The sequence below is a fragment of the Diceros bicornis genome, chromosome 12 (genome assembly GCF_020826845.1).
Source record: "Diceros bicornis minor isolate mBicDic1 chromosome 12, mDicBic1.mat.cur, whole genome shotgun sequence".
Classification (NCBI taxonomy): Eukaryota; Metazoa; Chordata; class Mammalia; order Perissodactyla; family Rhinocerotidae; genus Diceros; species Diceros bicornis.
The window spans coordinates 22749400-22777198 of NC_080751.1; the positions used below are offsets into that span (position 1 = coordinate 22749400).

At 45.4% G+C, this 27799-nt stretch overlaps 1 protein-coding gene across 2 annotated transcripts; it reads right to left on the reverse strand.

The window, feature by feature from the left end:
• Nucleotides 1-762: 762 nt before the first annotated feature.
• Nucleotides 763-27799, reverse strand: SLC1A4 (solute carrier family 1 member 4). 2 transcript variants are annotated; one of them, XM_058551084.1, is made up of 8 exons: nt 26978-27799; nt 15462-15504; nt 13614-13676; nt 12670-12836; nt 7922-8155; nt 6157-6351; nt 5723-5857; nt 763-3688 (listed from the first exon to the last, which is right to left on the reverse strand). In XM_058551084.1, exons 1-8 carry the CDS (start codon nt 27502-27504, stop codon nt 3454-3456), a joined length of 1599 nt encoding a protein of 532 aa, XP_058407067.1. In that variant the 5' UTR covers nt 27505-27799; the 3' UTR covers nt 763-3453. The 2 variants fall into 2 exon arrangements, with proteins under 2 accessions (XP_058407067.1, XP_058407068.1); XM_058551085.1 differs by lacking the exons at nt 13614-13676; nt 15462-15504; nt 26978-27799 and adding an exon at nt 13119-13237.

Sequence of the window (27799 nt, forward strand, 5' to 3'; positions counted from 1 at the left end):
CTCTCCACAACAGAGAATCAAGGCAGCCACTCTCCAAGGTGGGTACCCAAACTGGCATTAATAACAGGCCCCATCAGGCCCTCGATCTATGCAAACTCTCTCCTCATCCCTTTGGGCCTTGCCCAGAAATTAAAACCGGTTTCTGTATGACATGAAGAGCTGGAAATGTCCAGGTCAGAGCAGGGACCTGTTTCTTCAGAGGCTCCAGGGTCTGGAAACTCAGGCTTCCAGTGTGAGCGTGTAGGATAATCCTATAAGAGGCTTCTAAATTCCCTAATTTTGCTGGAATGTGGTGTCACTTTAAATGAGATTATATAAAAGAACGGGCAGGGTGTGGGGTGACGATGGTAGAGGCACGGGCAACTGCGTTATGCAGGGATTTTCTCAGCAATTCTATGACCGGGGCATTCTGCCAGCTTGGCTTTCGGCTTACAGGCGAGGCTCAATTAGGGCCTGTTCACCTACTTGTTCTAACAAGACTTAACTTTATGGAGGTTTGTGGCAAAACCACTCACTTTTGCAAGAGCCCCGCCAGTGCTGAACAGGAGCCCACAAGCAGCTGGATGTTCACCAGCAGGAAGCCACACCACTGACGGTCCCGCAGCAGCTCTGCCACCTGAGCAGGCCTACTCCGCCTCAGGGTCATGCTGGCTAAAAGCAGCTAGAAAAAATCAACTCAGTCACCCGTAGGCCATCCCCTAGTAGAGCTCCCTCAGCAAATGCCACTTCAAAACACAAGAAAGAAAGAAAGGAACACGCAGATCCTAGTAGAAATACTATATTCATTTTTGAAGACTGCTATGTTTTAAGGCAAATGTCACACATACAAAACAGAGATGAACAGTACTCGACAGTATTTACGACATGTTAGAAGAGAATAGCGGGGGAGACAATGAGAAAGTGGGATTTTCCCCAGCTGGGTCTGATTCCTCCTGTGGGCTGAAAAACGGCACCTCGTCCCTCCCAGGGGAAGGGGCGTGCTCATCATCATCGGGATTTTATACCAAAGATCCCTTCTCCAGGCCCCTGCACTCGCCTCACTGCATTTCCAGGTCCAGGAAAGAGGATGTGCAGTCACTGGGTCTCATTGTTCAGCTCTAATTTCCACATTTTGTGAAATTCACCTTTAGAAACAGGAAATTCAGGATACCCAAGCCACACAACTTAGAGTTAGTTCACCTCTGGTCACACTCAAACTTGCTCGGATTGGAGCTAAAACAATATATATACACACACACACACATATGTATACATATATATGTGTGTGTGTGCCTACAGAGCAATATATATGTGGAAGAAGGAAAGATAAGATGTACTGAAACCTGAAAAGCAGTGAGTGTTCATTTGCAGTTTGGAATCAAACAACGAGATTGTTTCCCCTTTGAAAACAGAAGGGTATCAGCAACCAGCTCTACCGGAGGCTGATTCCAGGCACCTCTCGGCTCAGTTCCTGGTCCCTCCTGGCTTCACAGGAGATGGGAGTGGCTTAGCTGGTTTAGAGTTGGAGGGAGTTGGGCCTTCCCACTGGCCGGGTCAGCTCTGTGCCCTTGGCTCTTCTTCACCGCTCTGCTCAGGCGCAGGCCCCTAATTTTAAAATGGAGGAGCTTGACTGTCTCTGTCCTGTCCACCCATTCTCATTGCAATGGGGCATACAGCTCAATAGTGTACTCCCCTTCTGTAGGGCCTGGGTGACAGCAAAACCACAGCAACAGGGAAAACAAGGGAACGAATGAGGCTGAAAGTGTGGGAGCTTTAATGGCCTGTTGTGGGGTGGCAGACACACTGCCTGGGTCTGGGAGTCATGGAAGTCAGGTACCGGGACACGTGGTGGAAGGCGGGGTAGTCAACTCACCAACACTTGAAGGACATCAGGAAGAGGCTGCATCTGACGCTCTCACATAACTAGAAGGAGAATGAGTGGCATGATAACATTGCTAATGCACACTGAGGACAAAGCCCTGCTCATCAAAGCTGTCTTGACCAGGAGAACAAGGCCTCTGGGAGAAAGGTATCACTTAGGTACAAAATCAGAAGAGCATGGGGGTGATATCCAAGAAGTGAGATGGTTGTTCTCACAGATTCACTCAGTTCGCCTCACCGAATCCCTCTGAGGTAGGTAAGAGACAGGTGACATCAGCCCCATTTTACACATGGGGTAAAGTGAGGCCCAGGACTTGCTGCAGGTCATACCACGGATACACACCAACAACCACAGTGAAACAGCTGTCTTGTGCCTTTTAGGTCTTCCCTGTCACTGGCAACGCTGGTCTTCTCTACAACGCCCCTTCACCTAGATTCAAACCAAGTCCACAGGTATCTGGGGGCACGTGGACATTGGGCTTCTAATTTTAAACACTGATTACTGGCAGGAAAGGAAACCAAGTCCATGGAAATCAGCCAAAGCTTGGGGATCTGGGGATGGGGGTACCCCACCCCAATTAGTGGGTAGGTTCATGTTTTTTAATTTTTATTATTTTTATTTTTTGCTGCAATGCAGCATTTTAGGGAGGGTCTAGTTGAATTAAAATAATAGATTGATAAACCAACAAGGGTCCTGAATGTGATGACCACATCACACCTCCCCGGAAGAAGAGACCTTTCTCTGGCCTGTTGCCGAATCAGAGTGGATGGGGATAAAGCCACAGCGTTGTCAGAGGCCCCGGTCATGGAAGCAGAAAACATCGCCAGGGCCGGGAGGAGAGCGGGGACAATTGTGTGTGTGTGTGTCCTGTCATCCTGTCTTGATTAGGGTGCTCCCTTCCCACTGCAGGCTGTGCTCCCCATCCTTCCTTTTACCTCAGAATCTACATTGTTTACTTAATGCCACTGACCAGAGACCCTTGCAGTGCTAACACCATCTGGAGTATTTCTAACTTGACAATGTGCAGCACGCGCCTCCAGCCCACCACTGGCAACCAGGGACCCAGAAGCCAGCCACACCTAGCTGTAGCACAAACTAAACACCTCAGTCCCAGCTCAGCAAATTCCAGCCAAGGCTAAGAATTTAGGAACTTTTCCAATTACTTCGGCTCACAAGGCAATGTGACAGATGACTGCAAACCCACTAGGTTTGCCAGGAGAGCGCCCAGTGCAGAGCTGACTGGGTACAATGAGGAGTACACCAGTATTTTCCCAAGCTTTAACCACCAGGTTCCCGTGACTTGTTATCTCCACGAGCCTGGCAGCCCAAGGGCATGTTTCCAAACAGAGCCCTGGTGCACACACAGTTGCACCTGGACATGGATCGGGCCAAACGTCAGAGCGTCTTGGTCCTCGGTAACCAGTTCCCACTGGGAAGCCCAATGCCTGTGCGGAGAAGTAATCCTCAAACCGGTGACGGGGCCAAAGCATTGCTCGGGAGGCTAAAAGTCGGAGAGGGCGTGCCAGTGTCCTGCGGCTGCACTAACAGGGCGGGGCACCACCGTGGGCAGGTAAGCCCGAAGCCCAGCCGCATCACAGAACCGACTCCTTGGATTCCAGTTCTGGGGCGCTGGCTGCAGGGCCAGTGGGGTTCTGGTGGGTCACCAGAGGCGACGTCTCCTCCTCCGACTTGCAGTTGGGGATGGCTTCCACTTTCACCTCGCTCAGTTCCTCCTCCCCTTTCTTCACAGCCTTCTGATTCAGGTGGTGGAGAATGCCGGCACCCAGGGCATCCCCTTCCACATTCACCACGGTGGTGGTGCGGTCCCTGGGAGGAAAAAAAAAAAGGCAAGTAGAAATACCATATGATCCAGCTATTCCACCACTGGGTATTTATCCAAAGAACATGAAATCAACAGTTCAAAGGATTTATGCACCCCTATGTTTGTCGCAGCATTATTCACAACAGCCAAGACGTGGAAGCAACCCAAGTGCCCATCAATGGATGAATGGATAAAGAAGATGTGGTGTATATATATATATATATATATATACAATGGAGTACTACTCAGCCATAAAAAAGACAAAATTGTCCCATTTGCGACAACAGGGATGGACCTTGAGGGTATTATGCTAAGTGAAATAAGCCAGACAGAGAAAGACAAATACCTATGATTTCAGTCATATGTAGAAGATAAACACATGGATAAAGAGAACAGATTAGTGGTTACCAGAGGAGAAGGGGGTGGGGGAGGGTGAAAGGGGTAAAGGGGCACATCTGTATGGTGATGGATAAAAACTGGACTGTTGGTAGTGAACATGATGCAGTCTATACAGAAACTGACACATAATAATGTACACCTGAAATTTACACAATGTTATAAGCCATATGACCTCAAGAAAACAAAAAAAAAGAAAGAAAGAAAAAGGCAAGTGTTACAGCCGATGCTGCCTGCAGCTACCAGGGCGGCAGCCTGTCACAGCAGGCTGACCAGCCACTGGCAAAGCTGTGACCCTGAGGGGCCCTGCTGTTTCCTGCAGAGCACGCTACTGAGGGCATAAGGCCTCATTTTACTCTAAATTGATTTTCTTTAAATATGTTTTATTCTTAAGAAAGTAATAGACCTTCATTGTAGAAAACTTAGGAAAAGAAGCTTAAAGAAGAAACAAAAGTGCCGCACCCATACTCTACAACTCTGAGTGAATCAGTATTAATGTTTTGATCTGTTTCCTTCCAGTCACTTTCTATGCATGTATTTTATGTGTAATAGACCCCATCATATAAAAATCACAGGTAACTGGGATGATAACACAGACATGGTTTTGCGTCCAGTTTTCTCCTACTCACTGTTAACGGTGTGGGAGCTTCCCTTCTTTTACTCATTTCCACACTGCATCTCTACTGAATATTAATCTTCATATGCATTCCATGGCTGTTGGCAAACATCATCTCACAGAAAATAGCACTGTCCTTTCCAGAAGCTCGTCTTCCCATAGATTGGCCCAATAAACATCCTTCGTCCCTGGAGCTCAGAGGAAGCATTGTGCCCATTTTGAAGAGAGGGGAAAAAATGTGCACTTGCCTGAGGGCACTGGAGAAGCTGAGGGCAGTGGAATCAGAGGCCACAGGGTGGTGGAGGGCTCATGTGACCTCAGGTCTCCACTGGGCAGCCCGCTGGTGCCTTGTTTCCCTATTCCTGGCTAAGTGCCTCTTAGATGCCCGCCTTCCCCATGCAGAGGAGGCAACTGGCTCAGGAAGGAGACGGGGCCTCTGGCTCTCTGCTCCAGTCCTGTCTAACTCACCAGCTCAGGGACTGAATTCCCCCTGACGAGTTGTCTGGACAATGCTGTACATTTCACCTTCATTGCTCTGAGTTGCCATAAGGATTCTGAGAAGCCCTTTCAAGTTTCTAGGGCTTAAAAAAAAAGGTTGGAAACCACCTTTCCCAACCACAGGGGGCACAGCTACAAGTCCAGTGCCAGGCTCCAGTGTTCAGGTCATCCTGTGCCTCGCTCTGACTAGCCTGGCCAGGAGTGTCTTTCTTCACTAATGTTTACTGAACGTTTTACCATGTGCTGAGAACTCTTCTATGTGCTGTGCATGTGCTAACTCACTTAATCTCCACCACAACACTGGTGTAGGTTCTCTTATTATTCCCATTTCACAGAGGAGCAGACCAAAGCACAGAACAGCTCCTATCACACAACTAGTAAATGGCAAATGTCTTGTGTGTAGGCTCCTTCACCAGGCAGGGAGCATGTTTAGTTTCTCCACATGCCCCAGGCCCAGTGGAGTGCCAAGCTCCCAGGGAACTCAATACAGACTTTCTTTTATTCAGTGCCCTTAGGACCTGCTACTTACACAATCCAGTCCACAGCCAGGATCAGAGAGAGGTCATGAGTGGGCAGCCCAATGGCCTCCAGGATAATGGCGATAGTGAGGACTCCTCCAGCTGGCACTCCCGCTGCCCCAACACTGGACGCCGTGGCCGTCACTCTAGGGGATGGCACAGCAGGGTCAGCAATTAACACAGAGCATGGAGTGGACACAGAGAAATACAGAACACGGCGGCCACAGCTTGGAAACTGAAAATCACACAACCCTAGATTCTGCCAGCTGAGCCCTAGAGAAATGATTCACTCTCTTCAAGCAATGAAGTCACACTGTCCTCATTTTACAAATGAGACACCGGAGTCATGGTGACATTGGTATTCAAGGTTTTTCAAAGGAAATCATGAGAAAAACCTCAAGTTTTGACCCACACCTAAAGATGAAGGAAAGAAAAATGAACTTACAGAATCGTGAAAATCTGTCCTGCTTTCAGCTCTATGTTGTTGAGCTGGGCAATGAACACTGCGGCCACACATTGGAAGATGGCTGCTCCGTCCATGTTCACGGTGGCCCCGATGGGGAGAATGAACCTGCTGATCCTCTTGTCTACACCATTGTTTTCTTCAATGCACTTCATCATAGAGGGAAGAGTTGCTGAACTAGAAATGGAAAAACAACCAACTATGAGAATAGTCCTTCCCAGCCAGGCTAACATATTACTCAGCTCAGACCTAAGAACAGAGCAATTAGCACCATCCTAGTTTTTGGCTTTCTCCCCTTGAAATAAGAGAAAAATCTGATTGTTTCAAAGTTTGTTACAACAAGGGGTTTTGTCAACTCCCATATTCACAATCTGACTCTCTAGATTTACCTGTTATGTTATTTACCTGGATACACCTGTTCCAAATTTCTCAAGAACCACACATTGCCTCGTGATGTAAAATGTTCTCAAGAGAACAAAGAACTATTTACCTTTTATGTGCATCTCCTCTCTTGAATGGTGTTTTTCCCCCAAATGCACAAGGCAAACTATGATTTTTTTTCCTTTGAGGCCAAGGAGCAGAAATGGCTCTGAGAGGGCCAGCCCCGTGGCTTAGCGGTTAGGTGCACGCGCTCTGCTGCTGGCAGCCCAGGTTTGGATCCCGGGCGCAAACCGATGCACCGCTTCTCCAGCCATGCTAAGGCCGCATCCCACACACAGCAACTAGAAGGATGTGCAACTATGACATACAATTATCTACTAGAGCTTTCAGGAAAAAAAAAGGAGGAGGATTGGCAATAGATGTTAGCTCAGAGCCGGTCTTCCTCAGCAAAAAGAGGAGGATTAGCACGGATGTTAGCTCAGGGCTGATCTTCCTCACACACACACACACACACACACACACACACACACACACACACACAAAATGGCTCTGAAAGTTTGGAAAGAGTAACTGTTTATTGATAATTGGAGAACAAGACCTGCTCTCTCCAGCCAGCTCTGCGGGCTCCGTGGAGGGTGGCTGGCGCAGCTCAGAAGTAGGTTCGTTTCTGTCTAAGCCAGAAAAACTTACCTCCCTAATTCTTTTCACCACCACTATCTTGTCATATAAATAGCCATTCAGGATGGAAGGAAACACCCAGTAGAGAGGCAAAAACTAAATGTGTGCATGAAACGATGTGTTGCCATCCTTTGAGAGTTTTCTTTAACGTATTTGGAAAGCCCAGTTTTTTTGAAGGATTTCCAATAAGGACAAGGTGCATCTTTTGTGCTAAATTAGATAATCCCACAATATGAGGACTCCTAGAGAGCTGAGCACGCATCCCTCCTCATGATGTCTTGGTCTTATTTTCTAATGCACGCATCCAGAGGGAAAATTGGGTAGGTGTCATTCTAGAAACTTTCCTGCGATGCATTTTGAGTTAAATGGTTGCCTTCTTTTACTCCGCAAAGGTCTTACTAATTAGAGTGAAGACCCACAGCTGGGCTAAATAATGATCTGACTGACTTCCAAGGGGCGAGAAGGAAAAGGGAATGAGGCAATCCCTCATTCTGGCAAGGCAATCCCAGAAATCTACCTCCATAAGAGCTATGAGGCTGGTAATAGAAAAAAATCAGATGAGACCAATTTTTAGAGTTTTCAAGGAATTAAAACATGTCAAGATACTAGCTGTGCATCCACCACTGGGCTTACCTGGTTCCACATTAATATGGCTCAGAGCGGCCAAGGGCACCCAAAACCCACTCACCTGGAACAGGTGGCAAATGCTGTTGCAAACGGTGTGAGGAGGCCCAGGAGGAACCCGAATGGGTTTTTTCGTGTAAAAACAAAATAAATAAGTGGCAGAACAATTCCTCCGTGAATGAAATGGCCCAATATAGACGTGAAGATGTATTTCCCAAGGCTGGTCACCAGCACGATGATGTCCTTCATTTCCACTATCTTGCTTCCAACCAGGAACATGATGCCCACAGGCACGTACCTAGAGCATGAGCAAGGGTATCTGTCAATAAGAGTGGTGTGATGGGGTTGGGAGATGCAGGCCCTTCCCGATACAGAATACAGCGACTTTCAACTAGACGGTCTTCGTCTCTCCCTAGCATGACCCTGAGGAGTAGAAAAGGATGGGCCTATTTTACAGGCTGTGAAACTGAGTAAAATTAACATGATAAGTCACCAGGGGTAATGGTGTCAGGACCAGAACCCAGACTTCTTTCGCCTTGGATATATTATGTTCTTAACACATAGATGCTACCAACCCCATGGGCTCCTCCGAAGCGGAAAGGCAAGGGGCTCTTCAGGATCAAAGCCTCTGAGGCTGTGAGCTTGACTTTCAACTTTGCTCAGGTTTGTTCTGAGAACTTAGAAACACAAAAGACTAACACCTATTACGCAGAATTGCTGTGATACAACATTGAACCAAAGCTGGGACTTTTGTGAAGTTTTAAATTCTTTGTGGCTTGGAAAACATGATTCCGTGGGAAAAAGTCATAAACAATGACCCTCTGGGAACACTCCTGGAGCGTGAGGATTTTTTTAATGGCAGGACAGGAAGAAGGAAGGGAAGGAACGAGCCATGGGAGCTACAAAGAACAAAAGTCAGTTGTTTTGAATTTAATATAAATTGAGAAAGAATTTTGCAACCATTGACTTTATTTGTAAATTTTAATTATATAGATGATAATGTCGCATAGTTCAAATTTCAAAGGGTACAAAAGGGTGAATAGGGTAAGTCTCCCTCCCACCTCTGCCCCCCAAGCACCCAGTTTCCTTCCCTGGAGATAGCCAATGTCACTGGTTTCTTGAGTTTTCTTTCCAGAGATATTCTAAGCAGTATTATTAATTTTAAATCCCATAGCAATACATGAATACATTCTTCTTTCAAAAAAATAAAACATTATAGATTAGGCCAAAGTCCCCTTTAGGCACCATCCTCAAGCCAGACCCTTCCTCAATAACCACTCCTACTTCCTGTGCATTTAGATACCTAGGTATGTATTTAAATTTGTATGTTTATTTTTAACCCCACATTATATCTTTGAGATCTTTTCACGTCAATACATAGAAAACTATCTCATTCTGTTTTAATTGTGGTAAAATATGTATAACATAAAATTTACCATTTTAACCATTTTTAAGTGTACAGTTTAGTGGCATTAAGTATATTCATATTGTTGTGCAACCATCACCACTATCCATCTCCAGAACTTTTCATCATCCCATACTGAAACTTTGTACCCATTAAACAATGACCCCCTGTTCTCCCCTCCCCCTGTCCTGGTGGCCTCTGTTCTACTTTCTGTCTCTATGAATTTACCTATTCTAGGCACCTCCTATAAGTGGAATCATACAATATTTGCCCTTTTGTGGCTGGCTTTATTTCACTTAGCGTAACGTCTTTAAGGTTCATCCATGTCGTAGCATGTGTCAGAATTTCATTCCTTCTTAAGGCTGAATAATATTCCATTGTATGGATAGACCACATTTTGTTTATCCATTCGTTTGTCAATGGACATGTGGGGTGTTTCCACCTTTACCTCATTCTTTTTAAATATCAGCCTCAGAACTGAAATACTATAGATTATTCTGCCATTGCCCTGCTGATGGATACTTAAATTGTCCCCAGGTTTTCATCACTGCAAACCATGCTGCAAGCAGGCCTCTTTGTGCCCACATGCCCGTGTTCTCGAGGGAGAGACACCAAGAAGTGGAACTGCTGAGTTACGGGGTGCACATATTTTAAATTTTAGTACTTACTGACAAACTGTTCTCCAAAATGGCTGTTACAATTCACATTCCCGCCAGCTGTCTAGGAGAATAATCCTTTCCCTGCACCACTGTTTCTCATCCATGGATGATTTTGCCCCCAGGGGACATTTGGCAATGTCTGCAGACATTTTTGGTTGTCACAACTTTGGCGAGGGGGTGCTGCTGGCATATAGTGGGTGGAGCCAGGGATAATGCTAATAAACATCCTACAGTGCACAAGACAGCCCCCCACAACAAAGAATGATCCAGCCCAAAATGTCACTAGCCTTTCTGTTGAGAAACCCTATCCTCACTGTTATCAATGCCTGATAAAACCAAACTTTTCATTTTCCTGATTTCTAATAAGTTGGGCATCTCTTAAAACGTTTACTGGTCATTCAGATTTCCTTTTCTATGAATTGTCTGCTCACATACTTTGCCCATTTTCTAATCGTTTATTCAGTATTGTTTCTTTTTCAGCAATCAGAACTCTTTTTATTAGTGCTTCTTTTAAACTCTTTGCTTTTTTTTTTTAAACTCTCTTTGGTGAAAGACCAGTTTATTTCTATGCAGTCGGTCATGGACCAATATTCTTATAAAAGACAATAAAAATAAAACATTAGAAAAATGATCATGGGCTTGAATTTTGCAGCAATACGAAATTGCAATAAAAGTTTCTAAACACTTATTCTCAATTTTCCCTATAAATCTCATTGCAGACAGATAAACAGTTTGCGAACTGGTACCAGTCCTTTGGATACTAACGCCTCTAGATCGTGTGTGTGGGAACACACATACTATATGTAAATATATATCAATTTTTTTCAATAAGTGTCTTTTTTTTTTTTTTTGAGGAAGATCGGCCCTGGGCTAACATCCGTGCCCACCACTTTATATGGGATACCGCCACAGCATGGCTTGCCAAGCAGAGTGTTGGTGCACGCCTGGGATCCGAGCCGGCGAACCCGGGGCCGCCACAGTGGAGTGCGCACACCCAACCGCTTGCGCCACCAGGCCGGCCCCTTCAATAAGTGTCTTATCTTTAACTTTGTTCAAGGTACTTTTGCATACAAACATTTTCTATTTTGATGTAATCATAGCAGCTTTTTATGGCTTTTACTTTTTGTATTTTGTTGAGGAAGACTCCTTACTCCTATATTTTCTTCTAATACTTTTAGAGGACTCTCTTCCTTCTTCCTTTCTTCCTCCCTGGATAGTTTAATGCATGGAACAGAGCCATGCTCATTTGATTACAAATTGTCTCTGGTTGTTTTTGTCTTGCAACGGCAGAGTTGTAGTTGTGATAGAGACCATATGGCCTGCAAAGTTTGCCGACCCTGTATTTAATCCATCGAGAAGCTATTTCTGTGAATAGTGCAAGGTGGGCAGGTGCTTTGACATTAGAGTAGGGAGAGAAGGAACGAAAGCAAAAAGCTAGTACTGAAGATCCCGCCCACACCTGGTTGAGATTCTTTCACCAGTTAAGGCATTTTAAACCTCAATTCTGTGTGAGATGCACTTTCTGGGCAACAGATCTCCCACTGCAGTTAGACCCTCAGCAGGGTCTGCCTTACCGAATGAATACCTGCCTATGTAACTAGTACATCCAATTGTAGATTGGTTTCCAGATTGAAAATGAATGTCTTAACATAGGAACATCACTTTCTTGCAAAGAGTTTCCTTTAATCCAAACTTTGGGAGGATTTTAGACTAAAAAAATAAGCCAGGAAAAGAACTTGATGTGATGAAAACACTTTTTCCTTTCTGAAAATATTTCTCTCCCCAGAACAACAACAGTCATAAGAAGAGCTGTGTTTGCAATGGTAGAGAGTCAGACTCTGGAATTTTTGGTTGAGCAAGAAAATTTGGTTGAGCAAGATCACCACCACCAGTGGGGGCTCAGCACTCGCCTCCCACTCAATTCCAAACTTTCTTACCAAATTTCAGGCTTCTCCCTTAAAATCAGTCCTGCTGCCTCCCCAATGCCACTTGAGAGAGAGAAGTTCTGGGATGTTTAAGGCTCAACAATAAAGAAAACGCTTTGTGCATGAAAGGATAAACTAGTTTCTCAACAACAAAGGGGTAGAAGCTAAAACCCACAGAAGTTAGGCTTCAGCAAAACAGCAGGATAAAGCTTATGAGGCATTGGAACTGGAATTGGTATGATTTCTGAGAAGTTACTTTGAGAGATCTGGTCAAGTTTTCAATTGAATGGTTTTTATTAAACAATCGTCCTTTCATTGATATTACATAATGAAACATTTATGTAAAAAAAGACCATTCCAGTTTATATATGCATGGAGTGAGGCTGGGTTTGTCCTCCATGATGTAAAATACTATAGCAAGGGGCCCCTTTGAAGCTTAAAGTCTATTGTTTTAAGATAAATGAGCCTTATTTTATACAGCAGATTTAGGGACTTATGGAATTCATTGCCCCACAAGATGATATGGGCACCCCATATAATATGAGATGATGGTGGGAACTCATAAATAAATCATCGATGTTAGAACCTTAAGGGGTCACTGTGGGTGCTGAGGAAGTGACTGATTCTCTGAGGCCCTGGACAAGAGGAGAAACTGTCTCCATCTCCACCACCCACTGTACCAAGACTGGCCCGTGGTGCATCAACCACATATGGAGCACTGAGCCAGGTGGCCCCACAGGGTTAATCTAGAACAGCAGAGTCGGGTTCTTGTCTGGATGGCAGGAGAAATGAGAAGGAGAGTAGGCAGCAGGGCGACACTCACCACATAATCCACGACACCAGCACCATCGTTGCCTCATTGAGGGCATTGAAGAAACGGATGAGCTCTTCTCCTTCAGAGCCGAGTTTCTTTAGGGCCACTCCTAACACCAGGGCAAAAAGGACCAATCCTAAAATGTTCATCCCTTCAATCTCGGTGCCAATGGGGATCTGTAGGATCAGAGGGGACAGAGGGTCTAAGTTTACAACAGATGAGTGAAAATTAAAGATGCATTTGCTTGGTGTCTCCACCAGACTGAAACACTACACCCAGAATGAGAAAAGGTTCATATTTTCTTTAACCTTCAGCCATTTCATAAACCAAGGAGTAGGAAACTCACAGGGAGATGGAGTCTGAGGAACTTTTCCTTCCATCAAAGAAAGGCTGGTAGAACTCAGAGCCCCTCAGCTCTGGGGAGGTGTACGTATGGGGGTGGGGGAAGGGCCAAGTACCTCCTCTTCCCACGACAGCTCTGTGGCTGGACTGAATGATCCTTGAGGTCCCTCGTCCCTTCCAGCTCTATCATGAAGGCTGGGACCTAGCCCAGCGTCTGGAAAACAATACGTACTCAAAAAATATGGGGAATGAATGACGGCTATAGTGAGTTAAGCCCTAAGACAAGTTCTATGTGTAGGGGTAGGTTAAATCATCTATTAATTATATCTCAGGGTAGCAGAAGGGTGTTATATTTTTTGAAGAAAGGGGACATTAGTTCCAATTCGATGAAATGGATTCACTAAAGATTCCAGTGCTACAGACACTGGCCTCTGGCCATCCTGGTAAACAGCGCAAGGAGCAAACCTAACCCGTGTGCTTCAAATAGTTCATTCAAATCCCAAAGTTTTCAGCCCTGCTGAGAAAAAGATGCATTGTGGATGCTCCTTCAATGAAGAAGCATCATTTGCTTTATAAGCGTTTGTCACAAGCGATCTTACAAAGAGCTTTACCTTTTCATAGGTTACGTTTCCAGAGCTCGTGTTGTGAGACACCTCTCTATAATCGGTTGCATACTGTGAGCAAGAGAAAGAAAAACCCACCGTCAGTTCACAGGTGAAGACTGACCCAGAGGAACTGAGAGCACTGCTGGGCCTCTTGCTACTCGTCATTGTCCACTCCGAGGCTTCTAGGTGTTCCTCACTTGGTTGGCCTGACAAGGACCTCTGAGAACTGTACAACAATTTCTTAAGACCGAGACAGCATGCACTCTAAGAGGCCTCTGGGTTATTTAGGGACCCAAGAAAGCAGGGAGAATTTCCTTCTGTCCCTTGGACAATGATTTGGAGGAGAAAGTCTGCACGATTTCATGCTCATAGTTTGATACTATTTGGAGAATCTTGGTATTAATTCCATAATGCCAAAGTTCACTTTCCAATGTGTCATTTTATTTTCATTCATTTGTGCTCCACCTTGTTCCAGAACTTACTTGAGTTTGACTGCTTTTCACCAACTGTTTCTAATCTGCCAGAGCCTTCCCTCTCTCAAGCACACGATGTGAGGCAAGATGGCATTTTCGGGCTGAGTCTTCTGGGAGATTTGCTTATTAGAAGTGAACCGTCTCTGCAAACTTTGGTCTGACGGTTGACTTCACATACTTCTGCACAAGGCACACAGGTGTCTCCCTGTGGCAGGATGCTCTATCCAGTGCAGTCTGTTATAAAACCCCCCTCCCGACCCCTTCTAAGGACACCTGGCTTCTGAACTGTCAGTGGGAGCCCATTGAGGGGTACAGCCCTGGAGGCCTGCTTTATGCCTGCCTTTGAGTAGCTCTGGTCTCTCTCGGCTTTGATTTGCCAAGCTTTCAGATAGGCACAGGTGTTCAGATGTCCTGTGATCAAGGGTGGCAGGGGAAACAAAATCCACCCCACACTTTCTATTACAGGCACTGAAAGCCCCATAAACCTTTTATTTTTCTCCTACTTCATATTATACATACAAGCCACAGCTTGGCTTATATGCAGATTTTTAAAGAGAGAGAGGCTGTGAGCAGAAACAGAAAAGTCTTAGCTTGAAAAAGGCAATCAGATTAGTCCATCTAATCTAGACCTTTATATTCCTTGTCTGTGTAACCGGGAAATTACTTGCAGCATTGCTAAAATTAGGGAAAAACTAGAAACAACCTGAATGTCCAGCAAGAAGGGGCTGAGAGAGTAAAATTACAGTCTGCTCATACAGTGGAATATAGCCAATAACATTCTGCAGGATATTTACCGATATGAGAAAATGTTCACAATATATTGTCTTAAAAAAGAGCAGGTGACAAAACAATGTGTGTAGTATGTGTATATACTAATATGTGTGTATAATTATTTTTAAAACATGTGTGTGCACATGCATAGAAAAAACATATCTGAAGGATGTATACCAAAATGTTAACAGGTGGCTCTAGGTAGCGATTATGGGTAATTTTTATCTTCCACTGTTTGTACTTTATTTTTTTACAATGAGCATATATTACCTTTATAATCAGAAAAAAACATATCAGTCTATTTTTTTTAAAATTCTAAAATATTTAACAGATCCCTAAAATGCCATTTGAGGGTATTTCTCAGGTGATATGAAAAGATGTTGGAACCAGTGGGATATTTTAGAAAAATTTGGGGATTTTTTGTTGTTTTGTTTTGTTTGTTTTTACTCCAGGGACCCATCTATAAAAATTTAGGCCAATGTTGCCAAGTTTTGTTAATGACGCTATCCCCCTCCCCCACACCGTTCTACCTTATCTAACTTGATAACAGCAATTTATACACCACCCCCACATCGATGTTTTGTATGTTTAGCAAAGCATCAAACCTTACCGTACGGAAAGCTGCAACCACAAGATTTGAGGGAAACAGGTTTCTGTTGGAAAAGAGAACATTTCATCAGTATTCTTAAAATTCAGCTTTCAAAGCGTCCACTTTTTTTTGGTGAGGAAGACTAGCCCTGAGCTAACATGCGATGTCAGTCCTCCTCTTTTTGCTGAGGAAGACTGGCCCTGGGCTAACATCCGCACCCATCTTCCTCCACCTTATATGGGACGCCGCCACAGCATGGCCTGACAAGCGGTGCATCGGTGCGCGCCTGGGATCCGAACCTGTGAACCCCGGGCCGCCGCAGCAGAGCACGCTCACTTAACTGCTGCGCCACCGGGCCGGTCCCCGAAGTGTCTGCTTTAAGACGCCCATCCTGACAGCCTAATAAAGTGTTTCCTCTCCCTCCACCTCAGCAGTTACTGGTTCTTTTGCTTGATCCAAGCACCCAACTACGCCTGGGCTGCTGGGCCACAATAGAGACTTTGAATGCACCAATTTTTATCCTCCTCTTTCTCATGGTGCTCCTTGATATTTAGGCTTAACTGGGTCCAACCAAATCAGAATAACTGCATCACTTTCCTCTCCCCAAGATGGTAAGCCCCACTGCAGTGGCTTTCAGTAGAGAGCGGTGCTGCCCATAGTGAAATCCAAGGGAATGTTCTTGTTGTTGCAATAAGTGGGGGGCATTCCTGGAACTGGGGGAGTGTGTATAGGGAGAAGTGCCAGGTCCCAGCCACTTGTTCTGCTGAGTGTGGCCAAGTCCTGTACAATGAATGGTCTCAAGTCCCTCATGCTTTCCAATGTCCTGTGTGACATACCTGTAGATGAAAGCCTTATTTATAATTACCTGAGCCTAAACTAACTCCAAAACAAGGTAATTTTTGCACAATTTGAACATATACTGAATTTTCTAGGTATGCAACTAGTGTGTAAAAAGTGGGATGATTATTTTTTTGTTTTGTTCAGAATGTTTCCAAGAATTGTTCGTTTTTATGGAAAAATCACATCGCCAATGGCAAATTGTAAGACCTGGGTCCTTAATTGCACACACCAGTATCACACATCTGCATTTACAGCTGTCTCATTAATGGTGAATCTAAATTCAGAAGCAAGCACCTAACCACTTTGTTTTAGAGCATTTACATATTGAAACACATTATTTTTTATTATAAATTACTCTCCTTTTGTCTTTCATATTACAGTTAAGTCATTGATGTTTTGAAATTATGTGTGTAGATAAATTCTATTTATGGATTTCATTTCAGGATGAAGGATATTATGAAATATTTGTTACAAAAGCATGATAATAGAGCTGTTCAAGTGAAGCTATATTTTGAAGCCAAAATCTATTCATGCAGTTTTTACTGAAGGCCTTCTTTGGGTCAAACTCTGTGCAGGATGCTGGTCTTGATATACAGGAAAATCCCACTGACAGTCCATTTGTTCTACCCACTTCCTGTAAAAATAAGTCTAGAAGAGTAAAAGACTCTGGATCATCCTTTATAATTTGTGCCAAACTTATCCACGAATTCTTACTTTGGTGGTTGAGTTGTTCACCTAGCACTAGAATCTCTAGGCAACTGTTTGCAGTGCATTCAGTTTCAGAGGTAGGTGGGTCTGACTACAACCCAGCTTGGCAAACAGAGTCTAAGATGGCCTCCTGGTAGTCACACCTTTGTGTAATACCCTCCCCTTGAGTGTGGGTGGGGCCTATGACTTGCTTTTAGCCAACAGAATACAGCAAGGGTGATGGGATATCACTTCCGTGATTTGGTTACGTAAAACTGTGGCTTCTGTCTTGCTAGAAAACTCTCTTTATTCCTTCTGGGCTTACATGTTTGATGTTGGAAAGGCCCATATGGCAAGAAACTGAGGGTGGCCGCTGGCCAATAGCCAACTAGAAACTGAGGCTCCCAGTCTAAACTTCAAGGAACCGAATTCTGCCAACAACCATGTGACCTCAAGTGAATCCTTCCCCAGTTAAGCCTTTCGATGAGACCTCAGCCATGGCCAACACCTTAATTGCAGCTTTGTAAGACACAGAAGCAGAAGACCCAGCTAAGCCATGCCAGGAGTCCTGACCCCACCGAAACGGTGAGATAATTAATGTGTGTGATTTTAAGCTGCTAAATTGTTGGTAATTTGTTATACAGCAATAGATAACTAATACACCAGCCAAGACGGTTAATGAGATGCAAAAACGACATCATTAGAACACTTAGGGTACTTCCACAAGACAGCCAGCATCTAGAGACTGCAACATGGCGTTTCCCAAAGTTACTTGGCTATGAAACCAGAATTGCTTAGAACATACTTAGAGAATACCAGCAAGTACACGTCTGCATTTAAGCAGATGAAATGTGATCTTCAGTTGAATTAACCATTGCAAAATGGCGATCAGAAATTTGATTCCTATCACAAACATATTTACTTAAAAAGAAAGGTAGAAACAGACTAGCAATTTGCATTGGCTGTTCTTCAGTGTATAAAGGAATAGCAACTTACATTTGCCTATTATTTCCACTACAAAGCACCTTTCTTACATATTTCAATCCTGTGGCATAGGTTTGGTATCTCATTTCCATTTGCTATACTAGTTAGAAGCAGAAACAGGCTGTGAGCCAACGTCTCCCTGTTCTACATTGACCGTATCACAGCTCTCAGTAGTTCCCAGACTGAGCTGGCCACTGGGTTCTCTCCATAAGAGGGCAGGGAAGTTAAGGAAAGAGCTGGGTTAGAAGCCCTCCATATTCCCCACAGGGAACAATTTCTCCTGCAAATATCTTGCATCCTTCAAGGATTAGCCATTTCCTCAACTGGCGCAAGCACAGCCTTTCCCACAGCCTTGAAAAGCACTCTTCCAAAGAGCACACATTATTTGTTTAAACTCTTCTATCTGGCCTGCCTGGTCTCTTTAGCATGAGCAATAACCCAATATCTTCTCACCCAGAATGGACCCTGACCCTAACTCAGAAATTCTAGACCAAACAGCCATGGACACACCCACCTGTTTTCAGATAGTCTGCAGTATGTAGTCTACGAAATCTAAGGGGAGTAGAGGGATACAAATAATACTAGAGGCAAAATAGCGACCCCTGCCAAAAAAATCAAGTTCCTAAGAAGAACATGATGTATTCTGGCAGGTTCTTATAAAGTTAAACATACACTTACCATACGACCCAGCAATTCCATTCCTAGATATTTATCCAAGAGAAATGAAAATATATGTCTGCAAAAAGGACCTGTATGTATAATAGCATTATTCATAACAGCCCGAAACTCAAACATCCATCAACAGATGAATGAACAGATTATGATAAATCCATACAATGGAATCTTATCTGGCAATAAAAAGGAAGCAGCTACTGATAGACACAACATGGGTAATCTCAGCCACATCGTGCTGAGCAAAAGAAGCCAGACAAAGACAAGTACATGCTGAATGATTCCATTGATGTGAAACTCTAGAAAAAGCAAAACTAATCTATAGTGACAGAAAGCAAAACTTTCTCTCCAAAACCTCCTGGGGCCAGGGGTAGAGAGTGAGGATTGCTGAGAAGGGTCATGGGTGACAGAGATGTTCAGTGTCTGGATTGTGGTGCGGGTTAAATGAGTTATCTATTTGTCAAAACTCATTGAACTGTATACCTAAAATGGATGCATTTTTTTTTAACATTTATTTACTTATTTGTTTATTTAGTTATTTATTTTTGTGAGGAAGATCAGCCCTGAGCTAACATCCATGCCAATCTTCCTCTTTTTGCTGAGGAAACTGGCCCTGAGCTAACATCTATTGCCAATCCTTCTTTTTTTTCCCTTTTTCTCCCCAAAGCCCCAGTAGATAGTTGTATGTCATAGTTGCACTGGATGCATTTTACTGTACCTAAATCATATCTCAAAATTGCTTAAAAAGTGAAAAAGAAAAGATGCAGTGCTAACTGGAAAGGAGATTTTATAACCAAAATAAAAAAACCTTCAATGGGATGACTGAACTTTCTTTAGCTCAGCTCTCAGATGTTAATCCCTGGGAAGGAATTGCCTGGGGGCAGTGAGCTGAAGCTCCAACCACCCACAAAATCCCACTCCTTTCCTTTGGTCCCTCTGGTCGCCAGACAGCCCGGGAGCAGGACCAGTCCCCTCCCGCCTGCTCCAAGGGACAAGGAGCTGAGGCTGTGGGAGCAAAGCAAAAGATTTCTCTCCACTCTTCAATGGATGGTATCTTTGGTGTTGTATCAAAAAAGGCATTGCCATACCCAAGGGCACTTAGGTTGTCTCCAGTGTTCTCTTCCGGGAGTTTTATAGTTTTGCGTTTTACATTTAGGTCTATGATCCATTTTGAGTTAATTCTTGTGAAGGGGGCAAGGTCTGTGTCTAGATTCATTTTTTTTACATGTGGGCGTCCAGCTGTTCCAGCACCATTTGTTGAAAAGATTATCTTTGCTCCATTGTGTTGCTTTTGCTCCTTTGCCAAAGATCAGTTGACACTGATATTGATGTGGATCTATTTCCGGGCTCTCTATTCTGTTCCATTGATCTGTCTATTCTTTCATCAGTAGTAGTCTTTTTTTTTTTTTTTTTAATTTTTCCCCCAAAGCCCCAGTAGATAGTTGTATGTCAAAGCTGCACATCCTTCTAGTTGCTGCATGTGGGACGTGGCCTCAGCATGGCCGGAAAAGTGGTGCGTCGGTGCGCGCCCGGGATCCGAACCCGGGCTGCCAGCAGCGGAGCGCGTGCACTTAAGCGCTAAGCCACGGGGCCGGCCCAACAGTCTTGATCACTGTAGCTCTATGGTAAGTCTTATAATTAGGCAGTGTCAGTCCTCCAACTTTGTTCTTCTCTCTGCACTCATCTTACCCCTCCCTCCTTTGGCTTTTAAACACTGACGCTGCGGTGTTTTTTCTTACTCCTGAGCTCTCCTGTATTCAGGGATCAGTTGCTCAACATGCAAGCAGTTTTGCTTCTCAGAGCTCTGTCTTCAGGCACTTTTCCCAAATCCTCACATTCACACAGTAACTTTGTGGGCTTTCAAAATTAGGAACATTTGAGCTGGAAGGGATTTTAGAGGTGATCAAGTTCAACCTCCTCATTTAGCCCATGGTGACACCAAGGCCTAGAGACATTGAGTTGATACATCTCCCATTCATGCTCCATCTAGACCAACACTGGCCAATAGAACTTTCTATATTTGTGCTGTCCAATACAGTAGCCATGTGGCTACTGAGCACTTGAAATATGGCTAGTGCTACTGAGGATCTGAATTTTTAATTTTATTTACATTTAAACTAGTTAAATTTGGGGCCGGCCCTGTGGCTTAGCGGTTAAGAGCACGCGCTCTGGCGGCCCAGGTTCGGATCCCGGGTGCGCACCGACGCACAGCCTGTCGGGCCGTGCTGAGGCCGCATCCCACATACAGCAACTAAAAGGATGTGGAACTATAACATACAACTATCTACTGGGGCTTTGGGGAAGAAAAAGAGGAGGACTGGCAATAGATGTTAGCTCAGGCCCGGTCTTCCTCAGCAAAAAGAGGAGGATTGGCATGGATGTTAGCTCAGGGCTGATCTTCCTCACAAAAATAATAATAATAATAAAATAGTTAAATTTAAATAGCCACTTATGACTAGTGTCTATCACATTGGACAGTGCAGATCTGGAGTTTTGAGATCCAGAGTCTGGAAATCAGAAGGAGCAATGGTCTCCTCATGTTTACCTCTGCATAGCATCAATTTCATTGGGTGTTAGGGTGCTTTTAACCACTGAGCTCTCCATCTTATTCAAATCCTCAAATATTTCCTTTTTCTCTTATTTGATTCTGAGAAATTTACTTGAATTACATAATACCAGGTATACATTAGACCAAAGTTTCTCAAACATTACTAGGCCATGAAATCAATTTCTTGGCTCTAGCCAGCATTTTATAAAAGATGTCAAACATTAGACAGAATAGAAAATATCAGCATATATCACATTTAAAATGTTGTTTTGTGGAATTTATGTTTCAAGTTGTATATGTGGGGATGCCATAATTTAAAATGTATTTCTTATCGTGATTCTAAGTCAAAAACATTTGCAAAAATGCCAAGACCATACTACTGAATCCAGAGATCCAAATTGGGAGAGAATGGACAAGCTTTCCAGTGCTATAGGAATCTTTGGATACGTTACTTAAAACAAACAGAAAAACTGGTATGAGCCCAGGTTGAACTGGTGAAGGGAGAACTTCTGTTAGTGGTACTGTCCAGATTCATGTAGCTCACACGATGAAAAACTTCTAAAATGTTCCTTCTTTACACATCTGGTACTGTTTGTTCTTCTGATCCTATTGTCAAGGGTGGTATGCATTTCCCTGTTCTATACGAGAAGAATGTAAAACAATTTACTTTTGCTTATGTATATTTTTTGTTCCAGAAGTATTTCCTTTTATTTAAGTTTAAAAATTCTTTACCGAATTTATGAAACTTTCAAAGACTCTTCAGAACAGGATATGGCCCACCTGATAAACATTTATTATCCCTAGTGTTTATTGGGATAGAGTCGGTTAACAGGGATGTGCCCCTCCGGATCTTGGCACTCACTTCAAGGCTGGGAGCAGAGGAAGGGCAGAGGGTGGTGGGCTCATGCGACGGTGATGGTGGGGGTGGGGGAGGAATCTACCCTCTTTTTAAGGCCCATATCCAGTTTTAGATTCCAGCCAGAAAAGCTAACGTCAGCCCCTGGGGCGGGGGACATTTTAGGAAATAAGTCTAAGAAGAGCTCTCGTTCTCTGTACCAAGTAGCCCTCAGCTGTCCCTGAGAGGCTGGGACACATTAGAATATTAGCAAGACACTCAAATATTAACTCATTTAATCCTCCTAACAAGTCTAGGTAGTAGATACTATCATTAGCCTTTTTTTACAGCTAAGGAAACTGAGGCACAGAGAGGTTAAATGACTTGTCCATTCAGCTGTAAGCAGTAGAGCTGGATTCAAACCCGGGTAGTTGCCGGCAGTGTCTGCTCTTAGTCACTACCATGCTGCCTCTCTGGGTTTACGTTCTTTTCAGTCTCTGAACTATTCAGGTATTCTCCTGGGTGGTAGAAGAAACGGTGTCAAGTTAAAAACTTTTTCTTATTTTATTTTTTTTTTTGTGAGGAGATCAGGCCTGAGCTAACATCTGCCAATCCTCCTCTTTTTGCTGAGGAAGACTGGCCCTGGGCTAACATTTGTGCCCATCTGCCTCCACTTTACATGGGACACCACCACAGCATGGCTTGCCAAGCGGTGCGTCGGTGTGCACCCGGGATCCGAACCGGCGAACCCCAGGCCGCCGCAGCGGAGCGCGTACCTAACCGCTTGCACTACCAGGCCGGCCCCACTTTTTCATTTTTTTAATTACAAGCTGCCATTTTTTCCCTTTAGTGACTAGTTAGGCTGAGAAACCTCCATTAATTTGGATCCTTGTCAGATTTGCTAAGAGTCTTCATCTTGCCTACAGAAGAGGCAAGATTTGACCTAGGCCTAGGTCAAATCTCCTGCCATGGCCAACATTTAAAAGAAATTATTCACTATTCTCTCTCTGACTGCGATCTAGGGGCTGATAGTAGCTCTCAGTCTCCGCCAGGTTTCTTTGCACCTATTAAAGAAACGTGTTCTTTGCAGCTTGAGAGGCATCCCATTCAGGCCAGTCCTTGGGGAGGAAAGTAAGTCCCTCACATCTCCTTCAGTGAAGGGAAAGGCTCATAGCACTGTCCACTGTTGACAAAATGAGCACAAGAAAAAACAATAAAGCCTAGAAAATTGGGCAACAGGCAAAATCTCAATTGTGTTTACCAAGCACACGGCAGAACCCTGCTACCTTCTGCGAAAGACAGTGGCCCAGGGTCACTTCTGGCTGCCAGTGCATAGAGCCCTAGTCCAGGAGCTGACCCTACCTGCCTCCTTCGCAAATAAGCCTCTGGGTTTCCATTCAAAAACTACAAATTTTAGCATCCAGAGGAATGTTAGAAGCTGGTTGCCCCAATCCTTTCCATTTACAGCTGAAGAAAACTGAGGTCAACTTTGGAGACCATAAACACGTAATGCAGGGGAAAAGAAACTGCAATGTCAGGGAGGATGTGTGAGGACTTCTGCCCCATTTCAGACCGGAAGGCTCTTCTGTGTTTAGTTTGGACTTTTCTCCATTTTCCAAATTTCCCAGAGTGGTGATTCTATTAGTCCAAAACGTAGTCAGTCACCATTCACTTCTTTTTCTCCGACTCACACATGGTTCCCAATATACCTAAAGATGACACTAGCTGCAAGTCATCTTGGGTTCCCCCAAACATTCCTTTTATTCCCATTTACTCTCGTGTATTTCAGACTATGAAAAGAGTCATTGACATTAGCTCACGTGAACCAGAAAAACCCAATCATTTATAACAAGAGCAAGCACATATTGGGCCAGCCCTGTTCTAAGAGCTTTACAGACATAACTCATTTAACCCTCAAAACATCCTGTAGGAGGTAGGTGCTCTCATGATCCCCATTATAAATATGAGGAGGCCAAGGCACAGAAAGCTATGGACACGCCCTAGGACCCACAATCAGTAAGCATTGTTGGGGACCCAGAAGTCCCACAATGACTGGGTTTCTGACAATCTGTGTCTCTCTCTTTGGTGCCCAAACCATTTCATTGCTGATGAAAAATCACTTGGGTCACACCCAGCTCTGAGAGTCCTGTACTGTTCCAGGTTCCCAGGCGTAGAGTCCGGGCTGCTCAGGAGGAGACTGTCTGTGACTTGCCCACCCACCGGTTGCTCTCCGCCATCACTCCTCAGCAATCAAAGGGCCTGCTTCTGGTGCCAGTGCCTCACACCCACTCCCCAGTCTACTACGTTATTTCTAATCCCTCGTGCGTTGGGAAATCAAATCACTTGGCAACTGCATTCTGAATTTTCTAAAAGGCATAATGAATATCTATTAGCTTCATTTCTTCCTGACTTGTGGTTCCATCTTGAAAAAATAAATTAGAAATCATGGCAGAGAAACCCTGTGGGAGTTCTGGGGCACTCCACCACCAGGAAAGGTCATGGACTTGTAGCAAAGCCTTGGTGGCAGCTGCACTAGGTCACCAGAGACTTTTCCCACTCCTTCCAGATGTTTAAGTTCTGGGCAGAGACCAGGTGAGGGCCTGCTAGACAACTGCGGTGTTCACTGGCCAAGTCTCATTTCACTCAAGTGCCCACAGGCAGAAAGGACTGTGCCCAGCCTTTGCTAAAGAACATGCCCAGAGTCACATAAAATTGGCACCCGTGGGGTTTCTTTGAAGGAACCAACTTTAAAATTTTTACCCAGAGAGTCTCCAGACCTAGGAAGCATTTCCACGTGGCTCAGAACTCAGTTGCCTCTCACAAGCTGCTCAACGTGAAAGCCAAGTCTGAGCAGCTGCACACAGGCTTTCTTTCACTGAAGGGGCTCAACTTCTCTGCTTAGAGGAAATAGCATCTGTGCTGATGCAATCATACCCTTACCCGGTTCTTCTTTGGGCCCAGAGCAAACATTTCTGGGACCGTCAGACTAGCCCAGCAGCATGGCATCACTACCATGGCATGGTGACTTGGGGGAGAGGAGAGTGGGAGAAACAGAGCTCTGAACTTTCTAATCCCTCTTTTGATAAACCACTCTGTGACCTTGAGCAAATCAATCTCTCCATGTCTCGGTTTCCTCAGTCATAAAATAGGATCATACCACCTGCCCTACCTTTATCCGTGAGCTGCTGGATTAAATGAGGTTGGCCATTGGAAGCAAGAAATGCTACCCATTCCCAACAAACCACGACAAAGGTTCTCTTAGTCCTTCCCTGTATCTGCAGCCCAAGTCACTGAAAAGTCTGCACCTACACTGAACGCTAAGCCATGAGGCTAGGTCATCATTCACTTCAGAAGCAGGAGCTGAAGAGACTCGGATCTAAAACTAGAAACCCATGATCAGGAAATAAGATGTCTCTTCCAGGGCTGTTGGAAATAAGGTATCCCCTCACCTCACCCCCTGCCCCCTGTTTTTGGGCCACTGCCCCTCTCTTGGGGATAAAAGAATGCTACTGAGCCTCCCTATGGGAGGCCTGGGCATCCACACTCCCCTAGACCACAGACCCCTGTAAAAAAGAATCCTTTAACCCCATAATCACCTTCCCTCCTAAGGAGAGCTGACTGATACACTGAAAGTAATAAGCGAAAGGCTCTCTCAACCTCAGTAGACTTTGTTTTCAGCACCCACCTAAAAGTGAGTCCCAAAACTTTAAGGATCTCTAAAGACTCCAAATATCAAGCTGCCAGACACTAAACAAATACTGTGATCTCATCCAAGTCCTAATACACCACCTCCATCTGCCTTTTTTGGTAAGAACTTTTTGGTCCTCCTCATCAGAGATTCTTTTTTTCCACTGTAAATGCCTTGGTTTTTTCTGTTGTTGTAGTTTTAGATGAACACTCTCTCTCTTAAGTGGCAGACAGTCATCACATTTTCCAGAGGGAGAAATGGAAATAGCAGGAAGTCAAGTTATTTTGCCCAGGGTTTGCTGTTTTTCACAGCCTCAGGAATGAGGAGCTTTGCCTCAGTGACTCGAGACAAAACATACTTCCAAGGCTCGGAATCCAGAATTATCGGAAACCTGGAGGGGGAGCCAGCTGAGCTCCTCACTCAGCTGAACCTGGCCAGGTCAGTAGATGCCTCCAGGCTGCAGTTTTCCCATCTGTGAACTCTGGGCTAGTGGAGAAACCAAGAAAGGCCCAGGCCGAGGCTTTAAATAATCCACAGAAACTACACTACATTTCAAGGGATGAAGTGCAACTTCTACGAATCACAAAAACTAGGCAAAGCTTAGTGAATATGCTTCTCTCCCCTCCCCTCTAAAACACACCTTCCCACAAATAAAGCCCCCTGAAACTCACAGTGCTCTACAGTGGTCTTGACTGTGGGGTGGACAGCAACACACCCCACGCCTGGAAGAGAGGCATGTTTCTGGGCAATGGGCCCCACACAACTATCCCCAGCCTTGTTATCCTTGGGTCCACTGACAACACTTGAAAAAATTGCCAGCTTTCTCCTAAAGGGCTGAAACAGAGACGACCATAGATTACAGGTGAGGATGGCCCAACAGGCAAAATTCAACCAATGCTCTCACAAGCTTTCAGGGATTGTGGGAAGAAAATGGGATGAAGATACCAGAGCGTGGAGTAACGTTTTTACTGGCGAGGGCAGCCAGAGAATATAAGGAGTGAAGCACAGGTGAGACGGCTGCAATCTTCCCTAAGACACACTCCCACCTAACGGTAGGACTGGTTCTCGCTAAAAGATGCAGCCCCGCTCCTTGAGATTGTCCGGTGCGCCCCGGCTGATGTTTGCAAAGGTGTGGTCAGCATTTTAAAAAACGTTAAAGGCCACCAGCAGCCAATTAAGAATTAACTCCTAGGAGTATATGAGGGTATGTGTGTGCGTACGAACTGGAGTGTATTAGAGCGGGCGTCTCCCACTGCGCACTCGGCGAGGTCGGGGAGCGTTACCTGGCCAGGTCGAGGAAAGAGTCCACTGTCTCTTTGGGGACCGGAGGGGGCCCCGACTCCTCCAGGCCCAGGTCGCTGGACTGAAGGGTCTGCGCGCCAGACCCAGGCTTGATGATGAACGCCAAAGCAACGGCGAGCGACGAGGCGCCTAGCGTGGTGAGGCCGAAGTAGGCGATGGCGATGCCGCCCAGGCGCCCGAGGGAGCTGGCGTCAAGGGAGGCGGCGCCCGAAACCAGGCTGCAGACCACCAGCGGCAGGATGATCATGCGCAGCATGCGGAGCAGCATCTCGCCGGGGAAGGCCAGGTAGGTGACCTGCGTGCGGCTCAACTCCAGCCCGCGCAGCGCCGCGCCCAGGCCTGCGCCCGCCACCACCCCGGACACGGTGAGCAGCACCAGCGCATGGCGCCGCAGGAAGCCGGCGCAGCGCCGCGCGCGTCCCGCAGCGGTCCCGGCCGCGGCAGACCCCGCTGCAGGCCCCGCCTGGGCGCTGTCTAGGTAGCCGTTGGTTTCGCTGCTCTTCTCCATGGCGCTGCCCGCCGCTCGGAGCTGGAGGACGCGGGGTACTTGGGCTCTGGAAGAAGACAGGGCTCTCAATGAATGGATCAGGCGGAGCTTGCGAGGCTCGCCAGCTGTGCCCCGCGGGTTCTGGGAGCCGGCCCGCGGGGGGCTCCCGGTCTGGGAACAGAAGCAGGTGCAGAGGGGGCCAAGAGAGGCGCGGGAGAGCGGGCTGGAGCGCCGGGCTGAGTGGATCGCGCCGCGCCCAGTTGTCCCACAGCGGCCGCAGGCTGCAGATGATGCAACGCGGGAGCAGTTAGCGAGG